The sequence below is a fragment of the Heterodontus francisci genome, chromosome 27, assembly GCF_036365525.1.
Source record: "Heterodontus francisci isolate sHetFra1 chromosome 27, sHetFra1.hap1, whole genome shotgun sequence".
Classification (NCBI taxonomy): domain Eukaryota; kingdom Metazoa; phylum Chordata; class Chondrichthyes; order Heterodontiformes; family Heterodontidae; genus Heterodontus; species Heterodontus francisci.
In genome coordinates this window covers 43,779,010-43,800,548 of record NC_090397.1, presented here as the reverse complement: position 1 = coordinate 43,800,548, position 21,539 = coordinate 43,779,010, and the positions used below count along the sequence as shown (strand labels likewise).

General features: G+C 41.9%; 1 protein-coding gene across 20 annotated transcripts in view; it reads right to left on the bottom strand.

Annotated features, from left to right (window-relative positions):
- The window catches only part of magi2a (membrane associated guanylate kinase, WW and PDZ domain containing 2a), an 899,048-nt gene that overhangs the window by 171,192 nt on the left and 706,317 nt on the right, over positions 1–21,539 (bottom strand). For all 20 annotated transcript variants that reach the window (XM_068059206.1, XM_068059207.1, XM_068059208.1 and 17 more), the window contains 3 exons: positions 21,146–21,356; positions 20,799–20,878; positions 20,474–20,512 (listed from right to left, as the gene is read on the bottom strand). In XM_068059206.1, coding sequence (XP_067915307.1) covers positions 20,474–20,512; positions 20,799–20,878; positions 21,146–21,356 — 330 coding nt within the window. The remainder of the gene's footprint in view (positions 1–20,473; positions 20,513–20,798; positions 20,879–21,145; positions 21,357–21,539) is intronic.

The following is a 21,539-nucleotide window of genomic DNA, read 5'->3' as shown; positions in this document are numbered from 1 at the left end:
TTAAGAGTCAAGCACATGCTGTGGGTCTGGAGTCACATATAGGCCAGACTGGGTAAGAACAGCAGATTTCCTTCCCTAAATGACTTTACTGAACCAGATAGGCTTTTATGGCAATTGGGTAGATTAGCTTTTTATTCCATATTCAATTCATTAATTGAATTTAAATTTCCCAGTTGCTGTGGTGGGATTTGAACTCATCTCTCTGGATCATTAGTCCAGACCTCTGGATTACTGGTCCTATATCATAACCGCTATGCTCCCATTTGCCTGGCATGTCCATGATAAAGACTGTTCTGGTAAATATTGTTGGAGCATATACCAATATAGGTGCAGATACTGATTGATCCTAAACAGTATATCTATGCCATGCAGCATCATCTAAACCAAATGGGCATTATCACCCTTTCTCTTGGGTGGTATAACTTAGTATTTCTGGGGTACTGTTAAAATAGTGGCAAATTATTCAGTCCATTGATAATAGAAATAACAGCACAGAGAAGGCCTTATGAATTGCTTTATTATCAAATTCCAGCTCTTCAACTTGAGCTATCTATAATAATCCTGTTCCCTTACCCTTATGGGATCATAGTTCCAGAATTATTATCTCGAAGGCTATAATATATACTTTGATTGTTTGATTTTAAACATTGCAATGTTTTCACTATCGAGTGATATTAACAAATTTTATTATATCCAAGCTCACTGAAAGTGGATTTCATTGTGTCATGGTTGAACATTTATTTTCAACAGTCATTATTACATTTTACTTAATCATAGAACTGTTTATAATGGGTACAGTACAGAAGGAGGCCATTTGGCCTGTCATGTCTGTGCTGGCTCTCTGCAAGACCAACTCAGCTAGTTTTGTTTTAAAAGTTAGCAATCGTTTCCATTCTCACTCGTATTTATTCTTGCTTTTAAAAGTTGTGAACTTCATACAAACTTACCCTTGCGTTACCAGCTAGTGAACTTAACAGTAGACTCTACAGCTTCCGAAACACTGTGCCAGTCAATTCAGGAGCTTAGCTAAGTAAACTCATTCCTGGGGTCTGAACTAATTACCACAGAGCTATGAATCACAGTGGCGTCAATCAATTGCTTGTAACTGTTAGAGCCAAAACTCTGCCTGCAACAACTGTATTTACTTGTTATACTTATTTGTGATAGTTGATTTCATATGAAACAAATAATGGGGATAATTTTAACTTTTGGTGGTGACATAAAACAGGCAATATTGGACTGAGTGCCTGTTATACATCCTTGATGATTTTCCTTTACCTTGTAGTCTATGGAAAGGATAATTGGTTAGGTTTGCCACAAATCATTATGAAAGAGTAAAAAAGAAATAAGTGAATGTTTGATTTAATGCAATAAACAGTGCAGCTGTGTCTAATTATTTCAACTATATAAACTATTATAAACATTCAAATGTGATTGCCTCCTGACCATCTCCATTGGGACAGCCAGTTTTTCCATTTCCCTGTTCAAAATTTTAACTGGTGTTACAAAAGTGCTTCCTTTTTTTATATTTTATTTTTTGAGGACTTGTGTTAAAACTGAAAAGATTCCACGATGTGTTTATTTTTACCAAGTTCACTGACAGGACATGATGTTGTTTGAAAGCCACCTATGATTTGGGCTCAGAAAACAGCAGAGCCTTTGGTGACTTGGGGAAAAATGGTTACAGAGAAGCCACATGTCAAGGTTTATGGAGGTCAGGAGGTCAACTCTCTGTTTTGGGGACATTATTTTCAGTTTTTAGTTGTTGTGTGAACTATTTGAAGACAGTTGGTGTTTTCCTGCCAAGGAAAAAGAAATCACCCAGCTCACCTCCTTCTCTACCTTTCTGAAGAAATCCAGCCAACATTCAGTGTGGAAGAGCAAAAAAATCCCTGGTGCCATACAGCTCCTGAGGAGCGGAAAAAAAATCCTGCGATTCAATTTTGTGCTGTTGGAAAAATTTTGATGCCACATTTCTCCTAGAAAGCTTAATAGAATAATTCTCGACATCTCCAGAACGGACTGCTTTTGAAACAATCCTAGTGACCCATCTCCCTATACCCGGATGCCAGACCAAAAAAAAAAGGGACAACTGATTTCCTTTGATATCTTCTTTCTTTTCTACTTAAGAATTAGCAAGTATTTGGCCAAAGTAGTCTTTTGTTGTCCTTTTTAGTAACAGACCTCTGTAGAGTGAATTTCTATGTTTTTTACCCTGTGTATGTGCGCAAGTTGAATTGAAGAATTTTTAAAAAGGGAACTTTCATATTTTAATTGGTGTGTTAATGCTTTGCTTCATTACTGGTCAAGTCTTGCTTTATAATGAACTGATAATTTTGTTGTTTATTAAAGAAACCTGGTTGGTGTATTTTATTCTGGGATAATAAAAGGAGTATATGTTTGGCTGTATTGGTAACCGAGTAAATATTTAAATAGATGTTGTGACCTGTGTAGAAGTGGAACTAGAAAAGACAGTGCACTCCTCCCTCCTCAGTTGTAACACTGTCAATATAGTTGCCATTTTTATTAACTACATTTTTATACATTCAAGTTGCTAGAATTTGTGCACAAATTTACCATTTAGCAACATTTTAACAAAAACCCTCCCGCAACTACATTGCAAAAACTCAATGCCCTCTGGGAAATACATGTTTTGATACAACATTCCATCAGTGATAGGCAGAGCTTTGGAGGGGCAGTCAGCGGTGCTTTCACAGTGTGTCTTTCTTGAGACCACAAAGGTGCCTTTGGCAATGAAGTGGGGAGAACTGAAGAGTTTCTATATAATTAACAATAACATGCAATCAATATTGGATGGGCAAATCAATCTGCTTTATAGGAACAGAAGTAGGCCATTCAGCCCCTTGAGCCTGCTCTGCTATTCAATTAGATCATAGTTGATGTGTACCTCATATCCATTTACCTGCCTTTGATCCATATTCCTTGATATCTTTACCTAACAAATATCTATTGATAACAGTCATGAAAGTTTGAATTGTCCCAGCATCCACAGCCTTTTTGGGGAGAGAATTCTAGATTTCTACTAATAGAAACATAGAAAATAGGAGCAGGAGTAGGCCCCCTCAGTGGGCCCCCCCGCACCTTCCTGATGCCGGGTCCCTTGTTCAGGCACAAAGGGACCGCCTCCCCAACCACCCCACCAAACTGAGAAGCAGCCCACACATTTTTTTGTGCCGTGCTTCACTGCAGCGGCAGGGCTGCCCGCCACACGGCTAATTGCGGCTGCAGCAGGAAGAGGCCCTTAATTGGGGGTTAATTATCCAGTTCAGGGCCTCAATTGACGGCAGGGCAGGAAAGCCGTTGACAGGCCCTCCTGCCCGGAATAAATTTTGGTGGAGGCGGGATGTTGGTGGGGTCCCCCCTCTGCCACCATCCCATCTGATTTTATGCTCTCCCCACCTCCAAACCCACTGCGAGGGACAGCATAAAATTCCACACTATTTGTCACACTCTGCCAGTCTAAGTAAATTCCCTTTATCCCCATTCTCTGCCACTATCAACCTGCCAAAGGCGACCTCGAATTCTGTGCACTCTCATTTTTGCCTATCATCTTTTGTGTGGAACTTTATTTATACTTATGCATCATTGGAATTATGGTATATTTTCCCACAGTAACTCTGAATAGAGTATTGTTTGAATCTTTGCAGTTTTGCATTGCAGTGAAGCCAGAGTGTAATTGGGATAAGCAGCAGCTTGGAGTGTTTGCTACATACAGAATAACAGATTGGCTGAAATACAGTTTCACACACCAGTTGATTGCTTTTGTATTTGAAAGAATGAAGTGCAAGAATCTTTTGGTTACATACCAACTTTAAAGCCATTTGTACCATCACAGAACCCCAGATCCATGCCAAATAAAAAGAGAAAGTATAATGGGAGAAGTACTGACTTGAAAAGTATAAAATGGACTTTTTTAACATTTGTCATAAGGAATTCCCTTGGACTAGAAATATATCGTCAATTCTGTCTCTGATGAATAAAGTACGTTACGAAAAAAGTGTAACTGAAAGGAAGGTGATGTTTCCTTATGCCCAAACCTGGCATACATGAGTCACTAAGCTTCTATTTATTGTAATTTACAATTACTCGAGCTAACAATGATGAAAGTGTACTGCATGGCAACTGGGCACAGCTGTACATACCCATTCACAGATTAGTTACACCAAAACACAATTTAAGTGATTTTTTTGAGCAAATGCCAAAAAGCATTTGCTTTTTAGTAGGAATGCCATAATATGAATGTTTTGTGAAAAAAGACTTATGATTTTAAAAACACATTAATTAGACATGATATTGCAATGTGAAACAAAAAGGTCAGAGAAAGTTACATGTCACCAATAACTTGTTACAGATAAAATAAATTTCATACATTTCCATCTAGTTACTTATGGCTGAATTTTGTTGATCGCCCGACGTTGGTCTCCGTGGCGGGGTTGGGGGCCGGAAGATCGCAGTGACAGTGGCCTACCATGGAGTCCGAGCCAGGATTGCTGGGCCTGATAAATTAACTTTTATGCATAACATTTAAATCCAATTCCTCACGATCTTACCGTCGGATCCGGATCTTCAGTGCGACGTCTGACACTCATGCGCCTTCACTTTCCCTTCCAGGCAAAGCTGGCGCTACCGAGGTGGGGAAGGGGAATCAGAGCATTTTTAGTGTAGTTGTGGGGGGTGGGGGGGAGGTGGCTGTGGTCAACTCTGCATTTTTAGGGGGGTGGGGGGGGGTTTATGCAGTTGTAGGGAGAAGGGGTCAACTCTGCAATTTCAGCATATTGGGGAGGGTGGTGCAAACCAACATTTATTTTTAGTGCGGTATGGGGGGAAGGAACAGGGGCAACTCTGCATTTTCTGAGCAGGGCTGTCAGCCCTTTAAAAAGGGCGCCAGCATCCGTGCAGAGATAGCTGACGTCATTCATGGCATCGCCGAGGCAGCCCCCACCATGTGATTGGGGGGAGGGCAGCGACCGCCCTGAATATTTAAATGAGTCACTGCGCTCAAGATCATGACTACACGCCCGCCGCAGGGAAAATAAAATCCAGCCCTTTGTGTGTGTGTCATATTGCTATTGATAAATAATCAATGGATAATTAGGAAGGAAATACATTCAAAGTATTGCCAAACCACGCAATCAGTTTAAGATATACTTCTCCCATTATACTTGGATTGGAACAGACTCTGACAAAAACTCATACTTACAGTATGATTTTCTTGAAAGTGAGCTCCCTTTAAAAAATATTATCTAAATGCTACCTATTCCTGTCTATTACACTGTTCTTCAATTAACCTTAAATAATTTTTTTATCTTAACATTGAAAATGGATCTTTAATTGGACAAAAAACACCTTTAAAAATGTCAAAGTATGACACCCCAAAATTAGTGGGAGGCAGGGAGTGTGAGGGAAAAACCTGGCAATGCCAGGGATGTGGAGGCCCTGCTAAATTTAATGGTAGGAGCTCATTATAATTTTTTTCTTCCGCTTTCTACCTGGCAAAATTGACAGGCTGTCGGGTGGGAAAAGCAGTGGCAGGAGGCCTTTGGGGAGAACAACCAGCAATTGGGAGGGAGGCTGCGAGAGTTTTCAGCTTGTTGGCATTGGTTGGGTGGGGGGAAATGACAGCTGCAATCTGGAAGGAGGAAGTGAAAGTGGGGCGGGGGGGGGGGGGGGGGGTGGGTGGAGGTCACTGATCATGGCAGGGATTAGAGAGAGGCTGCTACTGGTAGGGGGAGGGCCGATAGTTTCCTTGAGGGGCCGGGGGAACATGCCTGCTCCTCCTAGCCCACGAGGAGCATTGTGAAAAGCACTTACTTAGAGGCGGCAGCTCCTGCCTCTATAACTGCTACGTTTCACGAGCTCTGGGAAAAACAGCCAGCAATTGTTGAATTTAAATCAGGATCTTAATTGCATTATGGAAGCCTGATTTAAATATGTTAATGATGCATCCCGCTAGGGTTGGGGCCTCATTCTTTGTTTTAAAAATTGTCCACCCTCTCCCGACCTTCTCCTGCACATCATGGGGGAGTTAATATTGAGGCCTACGTCATTTTCTTTTAAGATCATGCATTAGTAGAAGATTATCACATACACATTAGCCATATTATATAGCAGTTTTCGATATGTCTGTTTTAATACCATATCCAGTAATGATTATAACCGAAGAAATAACTTCGCAAACATTGAATAGAGCTATGATTAATATTCTACTGTCATATTATACAACCCAAGCATTGAAATTCTTACATTTATTTGACCAATATTACTATAACACAGCCATGGTCTTTGCAGCACAGGAAACCATTTAGTGTATATTATTTTCATACCATCCAGGACAAAGCAGTCCACTCCCTCCACCATCAGCTTACTAAAGCTGCAGTATGTACTTTCTACACGATACACTGCAGCAACTAGCCAAAGCTTCTTCGGCAGCACCTCCTGGGACCTCACCAGCTATAAGGTAAAGGCAGCAGGTGTGTGGGAACACCACCACCTTGAAGCTCCCCTCCAAGTCACACATCATTTTGACTTGGACATCTATCACTATTTCTTCACTGTTGCTGGGTCATAATCCTGGAACTCCCTACCTAATAACATTGTAGAAGTTGACAGGACCTTAGTCTGAGTCTGTTCCATTTCCTGTGTTTCTGCTAAAAATTCTTCCCTAATTCATAACGGTCATAAGGTCTCCCTTGGCCTCCCCTTCAATCCCACCAACCTTCGCATTATCTGATCATCAACAACCATCTGCAATATCACTCCACCAGATTCCAACCACATTTGACCTCCCATTTCCTCTCCTCTCTCACCTTCAGAAGAGACAATTCTCTCTGCAAAGCCCTGGTTCACTCTTCCACCACTTGCTCTCTTTTCCCCTTGCATCTTCCCATGCAAGTGCAGGAGATCTGGCACCTGTCCATTCATCTCCTCCTACACCACTGTCTAGGGCCACAAATATTCCTTTCAAGAGAGACAATAATTTCCACATACTTCTTCTTAATATACTGTATCCATTGCTCATGCTGTGGTCTCCTCTCAACTGAGAAGACCAAATGCAGATTAGGTAACCACCTTCTGTCCACAAACATGGCTGCAAGCTCCCAGTATCTTGCCAGTTCAATGACATGCCTACCTTTGGCTTTCTACATGGCTCCACTGCAAACTTCAGAAACAGCACCTTATCTTCCTAATAGGCATATTGAAATATTTGGCCTGAACAAAGACTTTAGTAACTTCAGACCTTAACTCTCGCTTCTACTTTCTCTACAGTAGGGGACGCTGATGACGCGGGATGGGTGTATTGGTGTTTCTGTGTAGGGGTAATAATAGATTGGCACTTGGGTTGGGGGACTTTCTAATGGTACACCATGCCGGTGGAGAAGTCTGCATCCTTGGTGTGGGCCTGTTTGTTTCTATTTCAGACCTGCTGTACCTCTCCACCACCTCAGCTATTCACACATTTTCCATGTCTCTATTACAAATGAAATATTAACTTGCCAGTTTCCTCCACAAATGCTGACTGATCTGCTGAGTGTTTCTAATATTCTGTTTTGTTTCAGATTTCTAGTTTTTTGCTTTTTGCCTTCTTATTTTTCTTGTTCATCTTGTATTGCCTGATGATTTCTTTGTATACTTCCCTGTACACACAAGCAAAAATGCATCAAGAAAACTATAAAGACAATGGAATTTAAAATACTTTGAGATAAATTATAATTAAGGTGTGTTGCTACATTCCAAATCCCATGTGGTGAAGACTTGCCAGACCTACCACTATCACTACCAATTTGAAATTGTTCATTGGATGATTTGCAAGAGTGGCAGATTGTCCCTTCAATTTTCATTCCCTTTTGCCCTATAGGAAAGTGCCTGGTTTCTACTCAACTCTTTCCTAAATTGGAATGGTTGACTGCAATATCTTCTCTCAGCTTCTGTATTTTTCTTTCTTTCTCCAAGGCTCTGTAAATCTTTGGGTCTGATTTTAACTCATTCAAAACCCGTCCACTTAAACAGAGTTAAAACTAGGCCCTTTGTTACTCCCTAAAGTTATTTCACTTCCAGTTGTGCACCAAGTAGTTGAACATGCATTAATAGAATACAATCCATGGGCACTGGATTTGCTCCACAGAACAGACAACTGTTGTTGTATGATTGCTTTGAGAGTGATGTCCCTTTAAGATCTCAGTATGCTAATGAGTTATGTACCAGGATGCAGTCAAGTGACTTGAAGCTAGAGTCACTCTGCAACTGTAACACACAGACGAAGGTTCTGTAAATAGTTTGCTCTGTACTGTACATACTAGTTTAGCTGTTAATAAATGTGTCAGAGATCTTCAGCATAACAGGACTCTATGCATCTCATTTATGTTGCATTAGACGACATAAAGAACTCATTACAAATGTTACTATGTTAGGTGCATTCAGCTACTTCTCAATGTCATGTGGAGTGAACTCAATTGGCTGGACATTGGTACAAACTAAGGAGGAAGCTAAACGGGATCATCCACTTGGTACTTTTAGTTGAAAAACATGTCCGCCTTGTCTCTTGCACTCATGTGTAAGGCTCTGCTATAGCTGAAGATGGAGACAGACATGGATCCTCCTCCTCCTGTTAGTTGCCTGACTGCCATTCCCGACCTGATGTCACAGGGCTGTAGAGCTTTAGTTATAACACTGTCTATAGTTGTGCATATGCTGCTTTTGGTGTTTAGAGTGCAAGCAGCCCTGTGTTGTAGCTTCACTAGGTTGGTGCCTCATTCTAAGGTGTTCCTGGTACGTACTTCTGCCCACTGAATCAGGGTTGATCTCTCAGCTTGATATGGATGAAGGAGTGAGGGATGTGTCAGCCCACAAGGTTACAGATTATGGCAGTATTTAGCTCTGTTACTGATGGCCCACTGTGCCTCATGGATATCCAGTTTAGGCCTGTTCATTTAAAATCACAGGAGTAGTGCATGCTACACAATGTAGGGGTATCCTCACTTGGAGATGAGGTTTTGGCTTTACAAGAACTGTACTGTGAACACTTGTACAATTGCTTATGTGGACAGATGTGTCGACAATACGTAGGTTGAACTGGACAAGGTGAAGTACCGTGGGAACGAGAGAGACTCACGGTTGGTAAGTTGCCTCCCAGGTGCCAGGGTTCGTGATGTCTCGGATGGTGTTTTTGGGATCCTTAAGGGGGAGGGGGAGCAGCCCCAAGTCGTGGTCCACATAGGCACCAACGACATAGGTAGGAAGAGAGATGGGGATTTAAGACAGAAATTCAGGGAGCTAGGGTGGAAGCTTAGAGCAAGAACAAACAGAGCTGTTATCTCTGGGTTGTTGCCCGTGCCACGTGATAGCGAAGCGAGGAATAGGGAGAGAGAGGAGTTGAACACGTGGCTGCAGGGATGGTGCAGGAGGGAGGGTTTTGGTTTCCTGGATAATTGGGGCTCTTTCTGGGGTAGGTGGGACCTCTACAAACAGGATGGTCTTCACCTGAACCAGAGGGGTACCAATATCCTGGGGGGGAGATTTGCTAGTGCTCTTCGGGGGGGTTTGAACTAATTCAGCAGGGGAATGGGAACCTAAATTGTAGTGCCAGTGTACAGGATGTTGAGAGTAGTGAGGTCAGGGATATGGTTACAAGGACGCAAGAGGGCACTGGCAAGCAAGAACCTGGTTTAAAGTGTGTCTACTTCAACGCCAGGAGCATCCGGAATAAGGTGGGTGAGCTTGCAGCATGGGATCTCGATGTAGTGGCCATTTCGGAGACATGGGTAGAGCAGGGGCAGGAATGGATGTTGCAGGTTCCGGGATTTAGATGTTTCAGTAAGAACAGAGAAGATGGTAAAAGAGGGGGGGGTGTGGCATTGTTAATCAAGGAGAGTATTACAGCGACAGAAAGGACATTTGAGGACTCGTCTACTGAGGTAGTATGGGCCGAGGTTAGAAACAGGAGAGGTGAGGTTACCCTGTTGGGAGTCTTTTATAGACCTCCAAATAGTTCCAGAGATGTAGAGGAAAGGATAGCGAAGATGATTCTCGACAGGGGTGAGAGTAACAGGGTAGTTGTTATGGGGGACTTTAACTTTCCAAATATCGACTGGAAATACTATAGTTCGAGTACTTTAGATGGGTCAGTTTTTGTCCAGTGTGTGCAGGAGGGTTTTCTGACACAGTATGTAGACAGGCCAACCAGGGGCGATGCCACATTGGATTTGGTACTGGGAAATGAACCCGGCCAGGTGTTAGATTTAGATGTAGGTGAGCACTTTGGTGATAGTGATCACAATTCGGTTAGGTTTACCTTAGCGATGGGCAGGGACAGGTATATACCGCAGGGCAAAAATTATTGCTGGGGGAAAGGAAATTATGATGCGATTAGGCAAGATTTAGGATGCGTAGGATGGGGAAGGAAACTGCAGGGGATGGGAACAATCGAAATGTGGAGCTTATTCAAGGAGCAGCTACTGCGTGTCCTTGATAAGTATGTACCTGTCAGGCAGGGAGGAAGTTGTCGAGTGAGGGAGCCGTGGTTTACTAAAGAAGTTGAAGCGCTTGTCAAGAGGAAGAAGAAGGCTTATGTTAGGATGAGACGTGAAGGCTCAGTTAGGGCGCTTGAGAGCTACAAGCTAGCCAGGAAGGATCTAAAGGGAGAGCTAAGAAGAGCAAGGAGAGGACACGAGAAGTCATTGGCGGATAGGATCAGGGAAAACCCTAAGGCTTTCTATAGGTATATCAGGAATAAAAGAATGACTAGAGTTAGATTAGGGCCAATCAAGGATAGTAGTGGGAAGTTGTGTGTGGAATCAGAGGAGATAGGGGAAGTGTTAAATGAATATTTTGCGTCAGTATTTACAGTAGAGAAAGAAAATGTTGTTGAGGAGAATACTGAGATTCAGGCTACTAGGCTAGATGGGATTGAGGTTCACAAGGAGGAGGTGTTATCAATTTTGGAAAGTGTGAAAATAGATAAGTCCCCTGGGCCAGATGGGATTTACCCTAGGATTCTCTGGGAAGCTAGGGAGGAGATTGCAGAGCCTTTGTCCTTGATCTTTATGTCGTCATTGTCGACAGGAATAGTGCCGGAAGACTGGAGGATAGCAAATGTTGTCCCCTTGTTCAAGAAGGGGAGTAGAGACAGCCCTGGTAATTATAGACCTGTGAGCCTTACTTCGGTTGTGGGTAAAATGTTGGAAAAGGTTATAAAGAGACAGGATTTATAATCATCTTGAAAAGAATAAGTTCATTAGCGATAGTCAGCACGGTTTTGTGACGGGTAGGTCGTGCCTCACAATCCTTATTGAGTTTTTCGAGAAGGTGACCAAACAGGTGGATGAGGGTAAAGCAGTGGATGTGGTGTATATGGATTTCAGTAAGGCGTTTGATAAGGTTCCCCATGGTAGGCTATTGCAACAAATACGGAAGTATGGGGTTGAAGGTGATTTAGAGCTTTGGATCAGAAATTGGCTAGCTGAAAGAAGACAGAGGGTGGTGATTGATGGCAAATGTTCATCCTGGAGTTTAGTTACTAGTGGTGTACCGCAAGGATCTGTTTTGGGGCCACTGCTGTTTGTCATTTTTATAAATGACCTGGAAGAGGGTGTAGAAGGGTGGGTTAGTAAATTTGCAGATGACACTAAGGTCGGTGGAGTTGTGGATAGTGCCGAAGGATGTTGTAGGGTACAGAGGGACATAGATAGGCTGCAGAGCTGGGCTGAGAGATGGCAAATGGAGTTTAATGCGGAAAAGTGCGAGGTGCTTCACTTTGGAAGGAGTAATAGGAATGCAGAGTACTGGGCTAATGGGAAGATTCTTGGTAGTGTAGATGAACAGAGAGATCTTGGTGTCCAGGTGCATAAATCCCTGAAGGTTGCTACCCAGGTTAATAGGGCTGTTAAGAAGGCATATGGTGTGTTAGCTTTTATTAGTAGGGGGATCGAGTTTTGGAGCCACGAGGTCATGCTGCAGCTGTACAAAACTCTGGTGAGACCGCACCTGGAGTATTGCGTGCAGTTCTGGTCACCGCATTATCGGAAGGATGTGGAAGCTATGGAAAGGGTGCAGAGGAGATTTACTAGGATGTTGCCTGGTATGGAGGGAAGGTCTTACGAGGAAAGGCTGAGGGACTTGAGGTTGTTTTCGTTGGAGAGAAGGAGGAGGAGAGGTGACTTAATAGAGACATATAAGATAATCAGAGGGTTAGATAGGGTGGATAGTGAGCGTCTTTTTCCTCGGATGGTGATGGCAAACACGAGGGGACATAGCTTCAAGTTGAGGGGTGATAGATATAGGACAGATGTCAGAGGTAGTTTCTTTACTCAGAGAGTAGTAAGGGCGTGGAACACCCTGCCTGCAGCAGTAGTAGACTCGCCAACTTTAAGGGCATTTAAGTGGTCTTTGGATAGACATATGGATGAAAATGGAATAGTGTAGGTCAGATGGTTTCACAGGTCGGCGCAACATTGAGGGCCGAAGGGCCTGTACTGCGCTGTAATGTTCTAATCTAATCTAATAAAAAGTAGGTTTTTCCTACACCACCTGACACGAACCCAGTTTGACAGCTATGTCCCTGATTGTCCATTGCCATTCTCAACTTGATGTGGTGTGGCTGTAGTGCTTTGGTTGTCGAAGCATTCTGTCTCTAGCCTGCTGCATTTCGTGTTTCGTCTGCCTTAGTCAAAAATTGAAAATTTCTCTTCATAGAACTGCCTTCTGAAGAAAGTGGTAATGAAGAATTTGCCTAATTACTTTTGCAGCTGCTTGCATAAAAATGCACAATTTTGAAAACAGAAAAAGTTCTTCTAGTGCTAAAAGCATTAAATAACTTTAATCTTTAGAAGTCAAACTGGTTGTGCAAATGCTCTAAAATTATAAAATGGAGTGAGAAGCAACTTCCCCAACTCAAACATCACCAATGATAGGAGTATAATGCTTACTGAGGATTAGACCAGCTCTGGTGCAAATAGCTAAGTACATCCTCTAGAATGATGCAACCTATGACACAATGTACAACTTGACATTAGGTATTAACATAAAAAAGCTTATGTTTGTTCTTTCTCAAAGTTTTTATTTTGAGATTTCTTTGATTGAACACTACAATTATGAATGCAAAGTGCAGTTCTGAACAGCTGTATGGGGAAATAATACAATAATTACAATTAAAAACAGGTTTTAAAAATAGCAACCACTGCAGCATAAATTGGCTTCTGTTGTCTGTTTCTCCATACCTTTCGTACTTGAAGATTAAAGACAAATAATCAAGGAAATCCCACAGACAGCCTTTTTTCCCTCTCAGCTGTAAAATAGAATTTTACAGCGCATAGACAAGCCATTTAGCCCAACAGATCTATGCCAATGTTCATGCTCCAAACAAGCTTCTTCTCACCTTACTTCTCACCCTATCAACATATCCTTTTTCCCGCATGTACTTATCTAGTTTCCCTTTAAATGCATCTAAGCTAGTTGGGCTGGATTTTAAGAGCTCGCTGCCGACCACACACCAAACAGCCACCGTAATCTCACGCACGACGGCTCATTTAAATAGTTGGAGTGGCCCTCCCCACAAAATACTTACCTTGTAATTCTGACCTTCCCCCCCTCGCCCCCACAGACTGCACAAAGTTTGAAGTTCACCCCTTCCTACCATCCCCTACATCCATTAAGTTTATTTGATCTCGACCTTCCCCTCCTGCACTGAAAATCTTAACTTCTCCCCCCCTCCCCACCAGTGACATGCCAGCTTTCCCCGGACAGAGGATTGAAGGCGTGGGAGTGCCAGCCACTGTACCGAAGATTACGGCGGGCCAGGAAGATTGAAGGGAAGTCCATTTAAACTTATGCGTGTAATGAATTTAAATACAGAAATCCAGGTCCCGCCACCGGGAGGACCGGCCGGGCCCTCTCGACATCGGGCTCCGTGGCAGACTGCTGCCAGCCCCATCTTTTGGCACCCCTCCACACCACGGAGACCGATGTTGAGAACTTGGTAAAATCCAGCCCATTGTCTCAAACACTACAAGTACTGCATATTTTTTACTCGTTCATGGGACGTGGGAATCATTAGCAAGGCCAGCATTTATTGTCCATACCTAATTTTCCTTGAGAAGGTAAGCCACCTTCTTGAACTGCTGAAGTCCGTCTGGTGTAGATACACCCATAGTGCTATTTGGGAGGGAGTTTCAGGATTTTCACCCAGCAACAGTGAAGGAATGGCAATATATTTCCAAGTCGGGATGGCATGTGACTTGGAGGAGAATTTGCAGGTGGTGATGTTCCCATGTGCATGCCGTCCTTGTTCTTCTAGGTGGTAGGGGTCATGGGTTTAGAAGGTGCTGTCCAAGGATCCTTGGCAAGTTGCTGCAATGCATCTTATATATGGTATTCACTGCAGCCATGGTGCGCTGTTGGTGGAGAGAGTGAATGTTTAAGGTGGTGGATGGTGTGCCAATCAAGCAGGCTGCTTTGTCCTGGATCGTGTCGAGCTTCTTGAGTGCTGTTGGAGTTGCACTTATCCAGACAAGTGGTAAGTATTCCATCACACTACTGACCTGTGCCTTCTAGATGGCTTTGGGGAATCAAGAGGTTACTATATACTTAATGAATACTTTGTATCTGTGTTCACTAAGGAAGTAGAATGAATAAATCTGGAATTAAAAGCTAATCTAATGATGGCCATGAAACCATTGTCGATTGTCGGAAAAACCCATCTAGTTCACTAACGTCCTTTCAGGAAGGAAATCTGCTGTCCTTACCTGGTCTGGCCTACATGTGACTCCAGACCCACAGCAATGTGATTAACTCTTAAATACCCTCTGAAATGGCCTAGCAAGTCACTCAGTTGTATCAAACCGTTACAAAGTCAATAAGGAATGAAACAGGACAGACCACCCGACATCGACCTTGGCACCGGAAACGACAACGGCAAACCCAGCCCTGTCGACCCTACAAAGTCCTCCTTACTAACAGCTGGGGGCTTGTGCCAAAGTTGGGAGAGCTGTCCCACAGATTAGTCAAGCAGCAGCCTGACATAGTCATACTCACGGAATCACACCTTATAGACAATGTCCCAGAAACTGCCATCACCATCCCTGGGTATGACCTGTCTCGTCGGCAGGATAGACCCAGCAGAGGTAGTGGCACAGTGGTATACGGTCGGAAGGGCGTTGCTCTGGGAGTCCTCAACATCGACTCCAGACCCCGTGAAGTCTCATGGCTTCAAACATGGACAACGAAATCTCCTGCTGATTGCCACCTACCACCCCTAGTCAGCTGATTAATCAGTACTCCCACATGTTGAACACCATTTGGAGGAAACATTGAGGGTGGCAAGGGTGCAGAATGTACTTTAGTGGGGGACTTCAATGTCCATCACCAAGATTGGCTTGGTAGCACCAGAGCAGGCGAAGTCCTAAAGGACACTGCTGCTAGACCAGATCTACGGCAGGTGGTGAGGGAACCAACAAGCGGGAAAAACATACTTGACCTCATCCTCACCTATCTACCTGTTGCAGATGCATCTGTCCATGACAGTATTGGTAGGAGTGACCACCGCACAGCCCTTGTGGAGACGAAGTCCTGTCTTCACACAAAGGATACCCTCCATCATGTTGTGTGGCACTACCACTGTGTTAAATGGGATAGATTTCAAACAGATCTAGCAATGCAAAACTGGGCATCCACGAGGTGCTGTGGGCCATCAGCAGCAGCAGAATTTCACTCAACCACTATCTGTAACCTCATGGCCCGGTATTTCCCCCACTCTACCATTACCATCAAGCCAGGGGATCAACCCTGGTTCAATGAAGAGAGCAGGAGAGCATGCCAGGAGCAGCACCAGGCATACCACAAAATGAGGTGTCAACCTAGTGAAGCTACAACACAGGACTACTTGCATGCCAAACAGCGTAAGCAGTATGCGATAAACAGAGCTAACGATCCTACAACCAACGGATCAGATCTAAGTTCTGCAGTCCTGCTACATCCTGTCATGAATGGTGGTGGACAATTAAACAACTAACTAGAGGAGGTGGCTCCACAAATATCCCCAACCTCAATGATGGGGGAGCCCAACACATCAGTGCAAAGGATAAGGCTAAATCATTTGCAACAATCTTCTGCCAGAAGTACCGAGTGGATGATCCATCTTAGCCTCCTCCTGAGGTCCCCAGCATCACAGATGCCAGTCTTCAGCCAATTCGATTCATTCCACTTGACATCAAGAAACGACTGAAGGCACTGGATACTGCAAAGGCTATGGGCCCTGACAACATTCTGGTAGTACTGAAGACCTGTGCTCCAAAACTTGCTGCGCCCCTCGCCAAGCTGTTCCAGTACAGCTACAACACTGGCATCTACCCGGCAATGTGGAAAATTGCCCAGGTATGTCCTGTACACAAAAAGGACAAATCCAACCCAGCCAATTACCGTCCCATCAGTCTACTCTCGATCATCAGTAAAATGATGGAAGGTGTTGTCGACAGTGCTATCAAGCGGCACTTGCTTAGCAATAACCTGCTCAGTGACGTTCAGTTTGGGTTCTGCCAGGGCTACACAGCTCCTGACCTCATTACAGCCTTGGTTCAATCATGGACAAAAGAGCTGAACTCAAGAGGTGAGGTGAGAGTGACTGCCCTTGACATCAAGGCAGCATTTGACCGAGTATGGCTTCTATAAAGATGTAATAATTAAACAAAGTTACGTGATAGGAGAGAAAGATCTCCCGTAACTAACTCAAGACCTGTGTGTTTTGCCTCCTGTCCAACATTAGTTATATCTATTATTTAGCACCTTTCCAGTTCTCAGGAAAGGGGTCCAATCCAGATTCACCAGAATTACATCAGGGCTTAAAGGATTAAATTATAAGGGCAGGTTGCATAAACTTGGTTTATATTCTTTTGAGTTTAGAAGGTTGAGAAGTGATATGACCGAGGTATTTAAAACAATAAAGGGATTCGATAGATAATGCAGAGTTAACGTTTCGGCTCAGTGAACTCGGTTCCGAAGAAGGGTCACTGACCCGAAACATTAACTCTGCTTCTCTCTCGCCAGATGCTGCCAGACCTGCATTTCTTGTTTTTATTTCAGATTTCCAGCATCCGCAGTATTTTGCTTTTATATAAGGGATTCGATAGGGTGGACACAGAGAAACCATCTGGTGGGAGAATCCAGAACAAGAATATATAATCTTAAAATAAGATCTAGGACATTTTGGAATGCAATCAGGAAGTATTTTTTCACTCAGAGAATAATAACAATCTGGTGGGGAGGGGGGAGGAGTGAGATTATTAGTGTGAATGATGGGAGTGGGAAAAACCCTTTTTATTAGCTGTAGGGATGGTAGGAAGGGGTTGAAGGGCAAATCTTATGAGGTTGGGGGGAAATTTCGGGTTGTAAAAGAGCTTCCAGCTTTTATCTATTTTTTAAATAAAATGCAAATTCAAAGCTTTGCTAAGGGCTTGAAGCACTTTAAAAATGGCGGTGGCACCAGACACCATCACCGGAAATGGAGCGGCTGCCCCCGATGATGTCATCGGGGGGCGGCTGCTCCATCCCCTCCATTTAAACGAGCCCCTGCATGAAATATCGCAGGGGCTCAGCAACGGCGGATCCGTGCGAGCGGACTGCCGAGATCAAAGCGCTGCCGCGATTTGCGGCACACTCATAAAATTCAGCCCACTATTTGGTTTCAAATCAAGGAAAATCCTCATATTTAGAAGCACTGCAGTTTGTACAAATTATCTTGTAGAACTTCACGACTATCAAAAAAATTACCTCCTGTCACAAATTTAGGATAAGAAACAAATTTAGGATAAGTAAAAAATCAACGCCCCGTCTTGTTCTAACATACATCAATAGCTACTGCTGAGACTCAGGAGTGAAGTATGCAGGTTGTTTTGGTACACAACAATGCTCGTGATTACTAATATTCATTTCTCGTTTCCTGTCAAAATGAAAGGTAGATAGTGTACTGGCCAGAGGGTCTTGTGTTCTTTGATGATGGAAAAAACATTCTCTTCAGGTTACTATCACTCACAAACATTAAGATGTATGCCAATTGGCAAGCTCTCTGATGTACATTATCAGTGCTTCTTTAAACACAGCTTTCAAAAAATTATTTTCAAGTACTACAAATATCATGGTCCTGCCTACAATGAAACAGGAGTCAAATGAGTGGCCAAAGCTCCTAATCTATGAAATTTAGCCCCTCAATTAATAGCTGGAGTCCAGCCATGCCAGGTGCCCTTTAACTCCAATTCTGGTCTGACTGCTACAAAATAGACTCCCAGGAATGTGATATAAATGGCTAAAGTTTAAAATATTGCAATGGGATTTACTGTGCAATTAATTAAACACATCTCATTAATTTTGTAGGGACAAAATGCACATATTTTCTTGACAAATTCAACACTGAATAATATTGTGCCTTTGTGCACTCTATGCAATAATCAGAAAGAATATTTCTAGGCTGGGTGACTGCAAAAATATCTTCACATCAGAATAACCAACTCTGCAGTAATAAGTAGATAAATGTTCTCAATTAAAGTAATCTAGTTAAGCAGGCTACATAATAAATAGAGCGTACATTGGAGGCATTTTCTTTTGGGTTACCTAAAGAGTTTTATTTGACTGAAACCACACATTTCTATCTACTGTACTACCTACATTGTCAAGCCATACTCAAAACCAGATATTTTAGCCAACCAATTTTATCAAATTCAGCACCAAAGATTTTCTAATTTTCTGCATTTCTGACCCTGACACAAAGTTCACACTTCATAAATCTTATTGTTGAAATTTATCTTACTCCCAAAAAATGAATGCTAAACCAGAAATGGATATAACAGGTGAATGTGTATGCTTCTAACAATGTGTTTGTATGTGTGGATGCAAAATAAACTTTCTGATGATGCTCTGATTTCTTACACATTCAAAGTTTTTGAGCTGAAGTTTAACTGCTCTAATAAAGGTCAGTTTGTCAGCTATCAATATATATAGTAGCTGAGACTGAGAACTTCTACTCTACATCTTTTATAGCGTTGAAACTGGTCTTCCTGTACTGATGGCTCCCTGTTTTATGATTAAGAGATCAACCCCGCTTGTAAATGTAACATGCAGCGGTGAACCCTTTTCTAGAAACAACAAGCTGATCCTTTTGGTTGGTAAATAAATAATGCACATTAGGGACTCTTTGGGAACAAAAACATCCAACCAGCAGGTCAACCAAATAATTAGGCTAGTCTGTTCTCTTGAATAAATACCAAAGGCAATGAATACCCAATGTAGTTGCTCTCTATGCATTGGGTAAAAACTAAAATAAATGTTTAAAAAATTAGAACAATTCATAAAAGAGAAATAAAATGAGGTGGATGTACTATGGATTTAGGTGATGTGGCACTTACTGACATCAAGAATTACATCTTATTAGAGCAATAAAAACAAATCATCGTTTCTGTCATTGTTGCCATGGATGTAACTGCAGAGACCATTTTAATTGATTACTTTGGGTCTCCTGCTCATTGGTGGCAGTGTGGTTGCTAAGGGAACGTTTGTTTCAGTGCAGCAGGCGGATAAAAAGGAGACAACCGGTAGAGTTCAAACATTTCCTGTGTTCTCTTACGCATATATTAGCAACAGCAATAATTTGAAAAAAAATGTTTGCAGACGGTGCTGTTTCAAATGCCAAACATCAGTACAAAAAGTGTTAAAATTCAACTTTAAATAATGAATATGAGAGCAAGCACCGTCTTAAACAAAAGCTTCTAAAACTGCTTAAGATTTTCTGATAGTGGAAAAACAAAAGCAAATTAAGACTCGCTCCAGGCATTGTTCTTCTACGGAGACAGCAGTTTCATTTCACAACAGTGATAACCTATCTTAGAATTATCAGCTTATGCACATTATACATGTTTTGTATCATAGGTTATCATAGTTTAACATGAATTTAACTAATTGCCTGCAAATTCTGAAAATTAAGAGTGATCCATTTTAAGATCATATAAAAAAATCATTCTGTTTTATACTTCATTTGGTATGTACAGAGACCTCAGATAAAATGAAAGCATCTTTCACCACAAATATTTGTTTTTTCCTTTGGGAGATTATTCATATTCAGTTAAGTTTTTTCTTGCTTTGTGATAAACCTAAATGCTGATCAGTTTGGATTTTATAAAAAAATCCTGCTGCATATTTGTATGAAATATGTTTATATATATATTTCAGATGACATGCTTTTCAACGAAAACAGAACAAAGCTTGCAAATGGTGTACATTGTAGGCAGCACTGCTATTCCTTTCCTAATAGTAACAAAACAGGTTTTGTGAATATTTTCATGAAATCAAAACAAATTATGTCAGAGGAAATGTAGAAATAAAATTGTATAAACTCTTCACTAAAATGAAACAAGATGGCTATATGAAAAGAGGTATTATCTTGAGAATAAAACAAGAAAATTACTTAAAGTTACAGTACCTAGCTTCTGTCCTGTGTTTCCAGATTGCAGCTTGTCTCCTTCAATTTAAAATCAGAAATACAAAGTTAACATAGAAACATTCTCCAAGGCATAGAAAAAGACAACCTCAGTTTCTACACTGCTGCAGCTGATATTATAGGGCTGGAGAAGAACAAACAATATGCAGCAAGCAGTGAAGGTCACCTGTGTCCCAGTCCTAGCAGCTCTCATTAACTATTATTCAGAGGCAAGATGCACTCTCCAGCTATCAAATCTTAAAAAAAGCAACTGAATTCAAAAAAGGATATGTACACATGCTAAGCAAAGACATGCAGTTTTACTTACCGTCATCTTTACATTCTTCTGGAAGCTTTGCTTTTTTACCTAAACGTGGATCAAGCCAGGATGTTGTTTTGGTGTTATGGCTAAGAATAAAACAAACTGCTCTAGTGTTTTTTTTAAGAATTGGTTGTTCAAGTCAAACTGCAATCAAAAGATTTAATTTGCTTACACAATTGAATTAGCTACAGAAGAGGTACAACTGAAATTGTTCAAGGCACCTGTATGTTTGGCACGTTTAGCTCTTTTTACTAGCTATAATTTTAAGTTAAACAGGGATAGCACATTTCTAAGTCAAGTTAACTAAACTGTTCGACTAGAAGTTACATAAGTATTTGAATAAAATGCCTTACTCAATAAAATAGACTTCGCCTTTTTCTGTGTACGCCATCTCCCAGTTCTCAGGCAATGGTCCCAAATCATCACCATCCTCGAGTTTGGTCTGCTTTTCTGAAACTGAATCTTCTTTTGTTCTCTTTGTAAGGCCATAGACTGGTGCAGCACAAGGATGTGAAAAAATCTCACCTGAGGCATCAGTGCTTTTGTCTTCATGTTCACCAGATTCTGTTGGAGGATGCAAATAATCAGCCTAAGCAGAAATAGGACATACGTACAAAGTAATCATCAAGGTAATCATCCAGCTTTGTTGGATATCATTTGTTGGACAGAACCATAAATTTGGCACTTTCAAGAGTATTCATTAATCTCAATTTAAAACCGAATAAAACAAACATTTATTTATGTAGC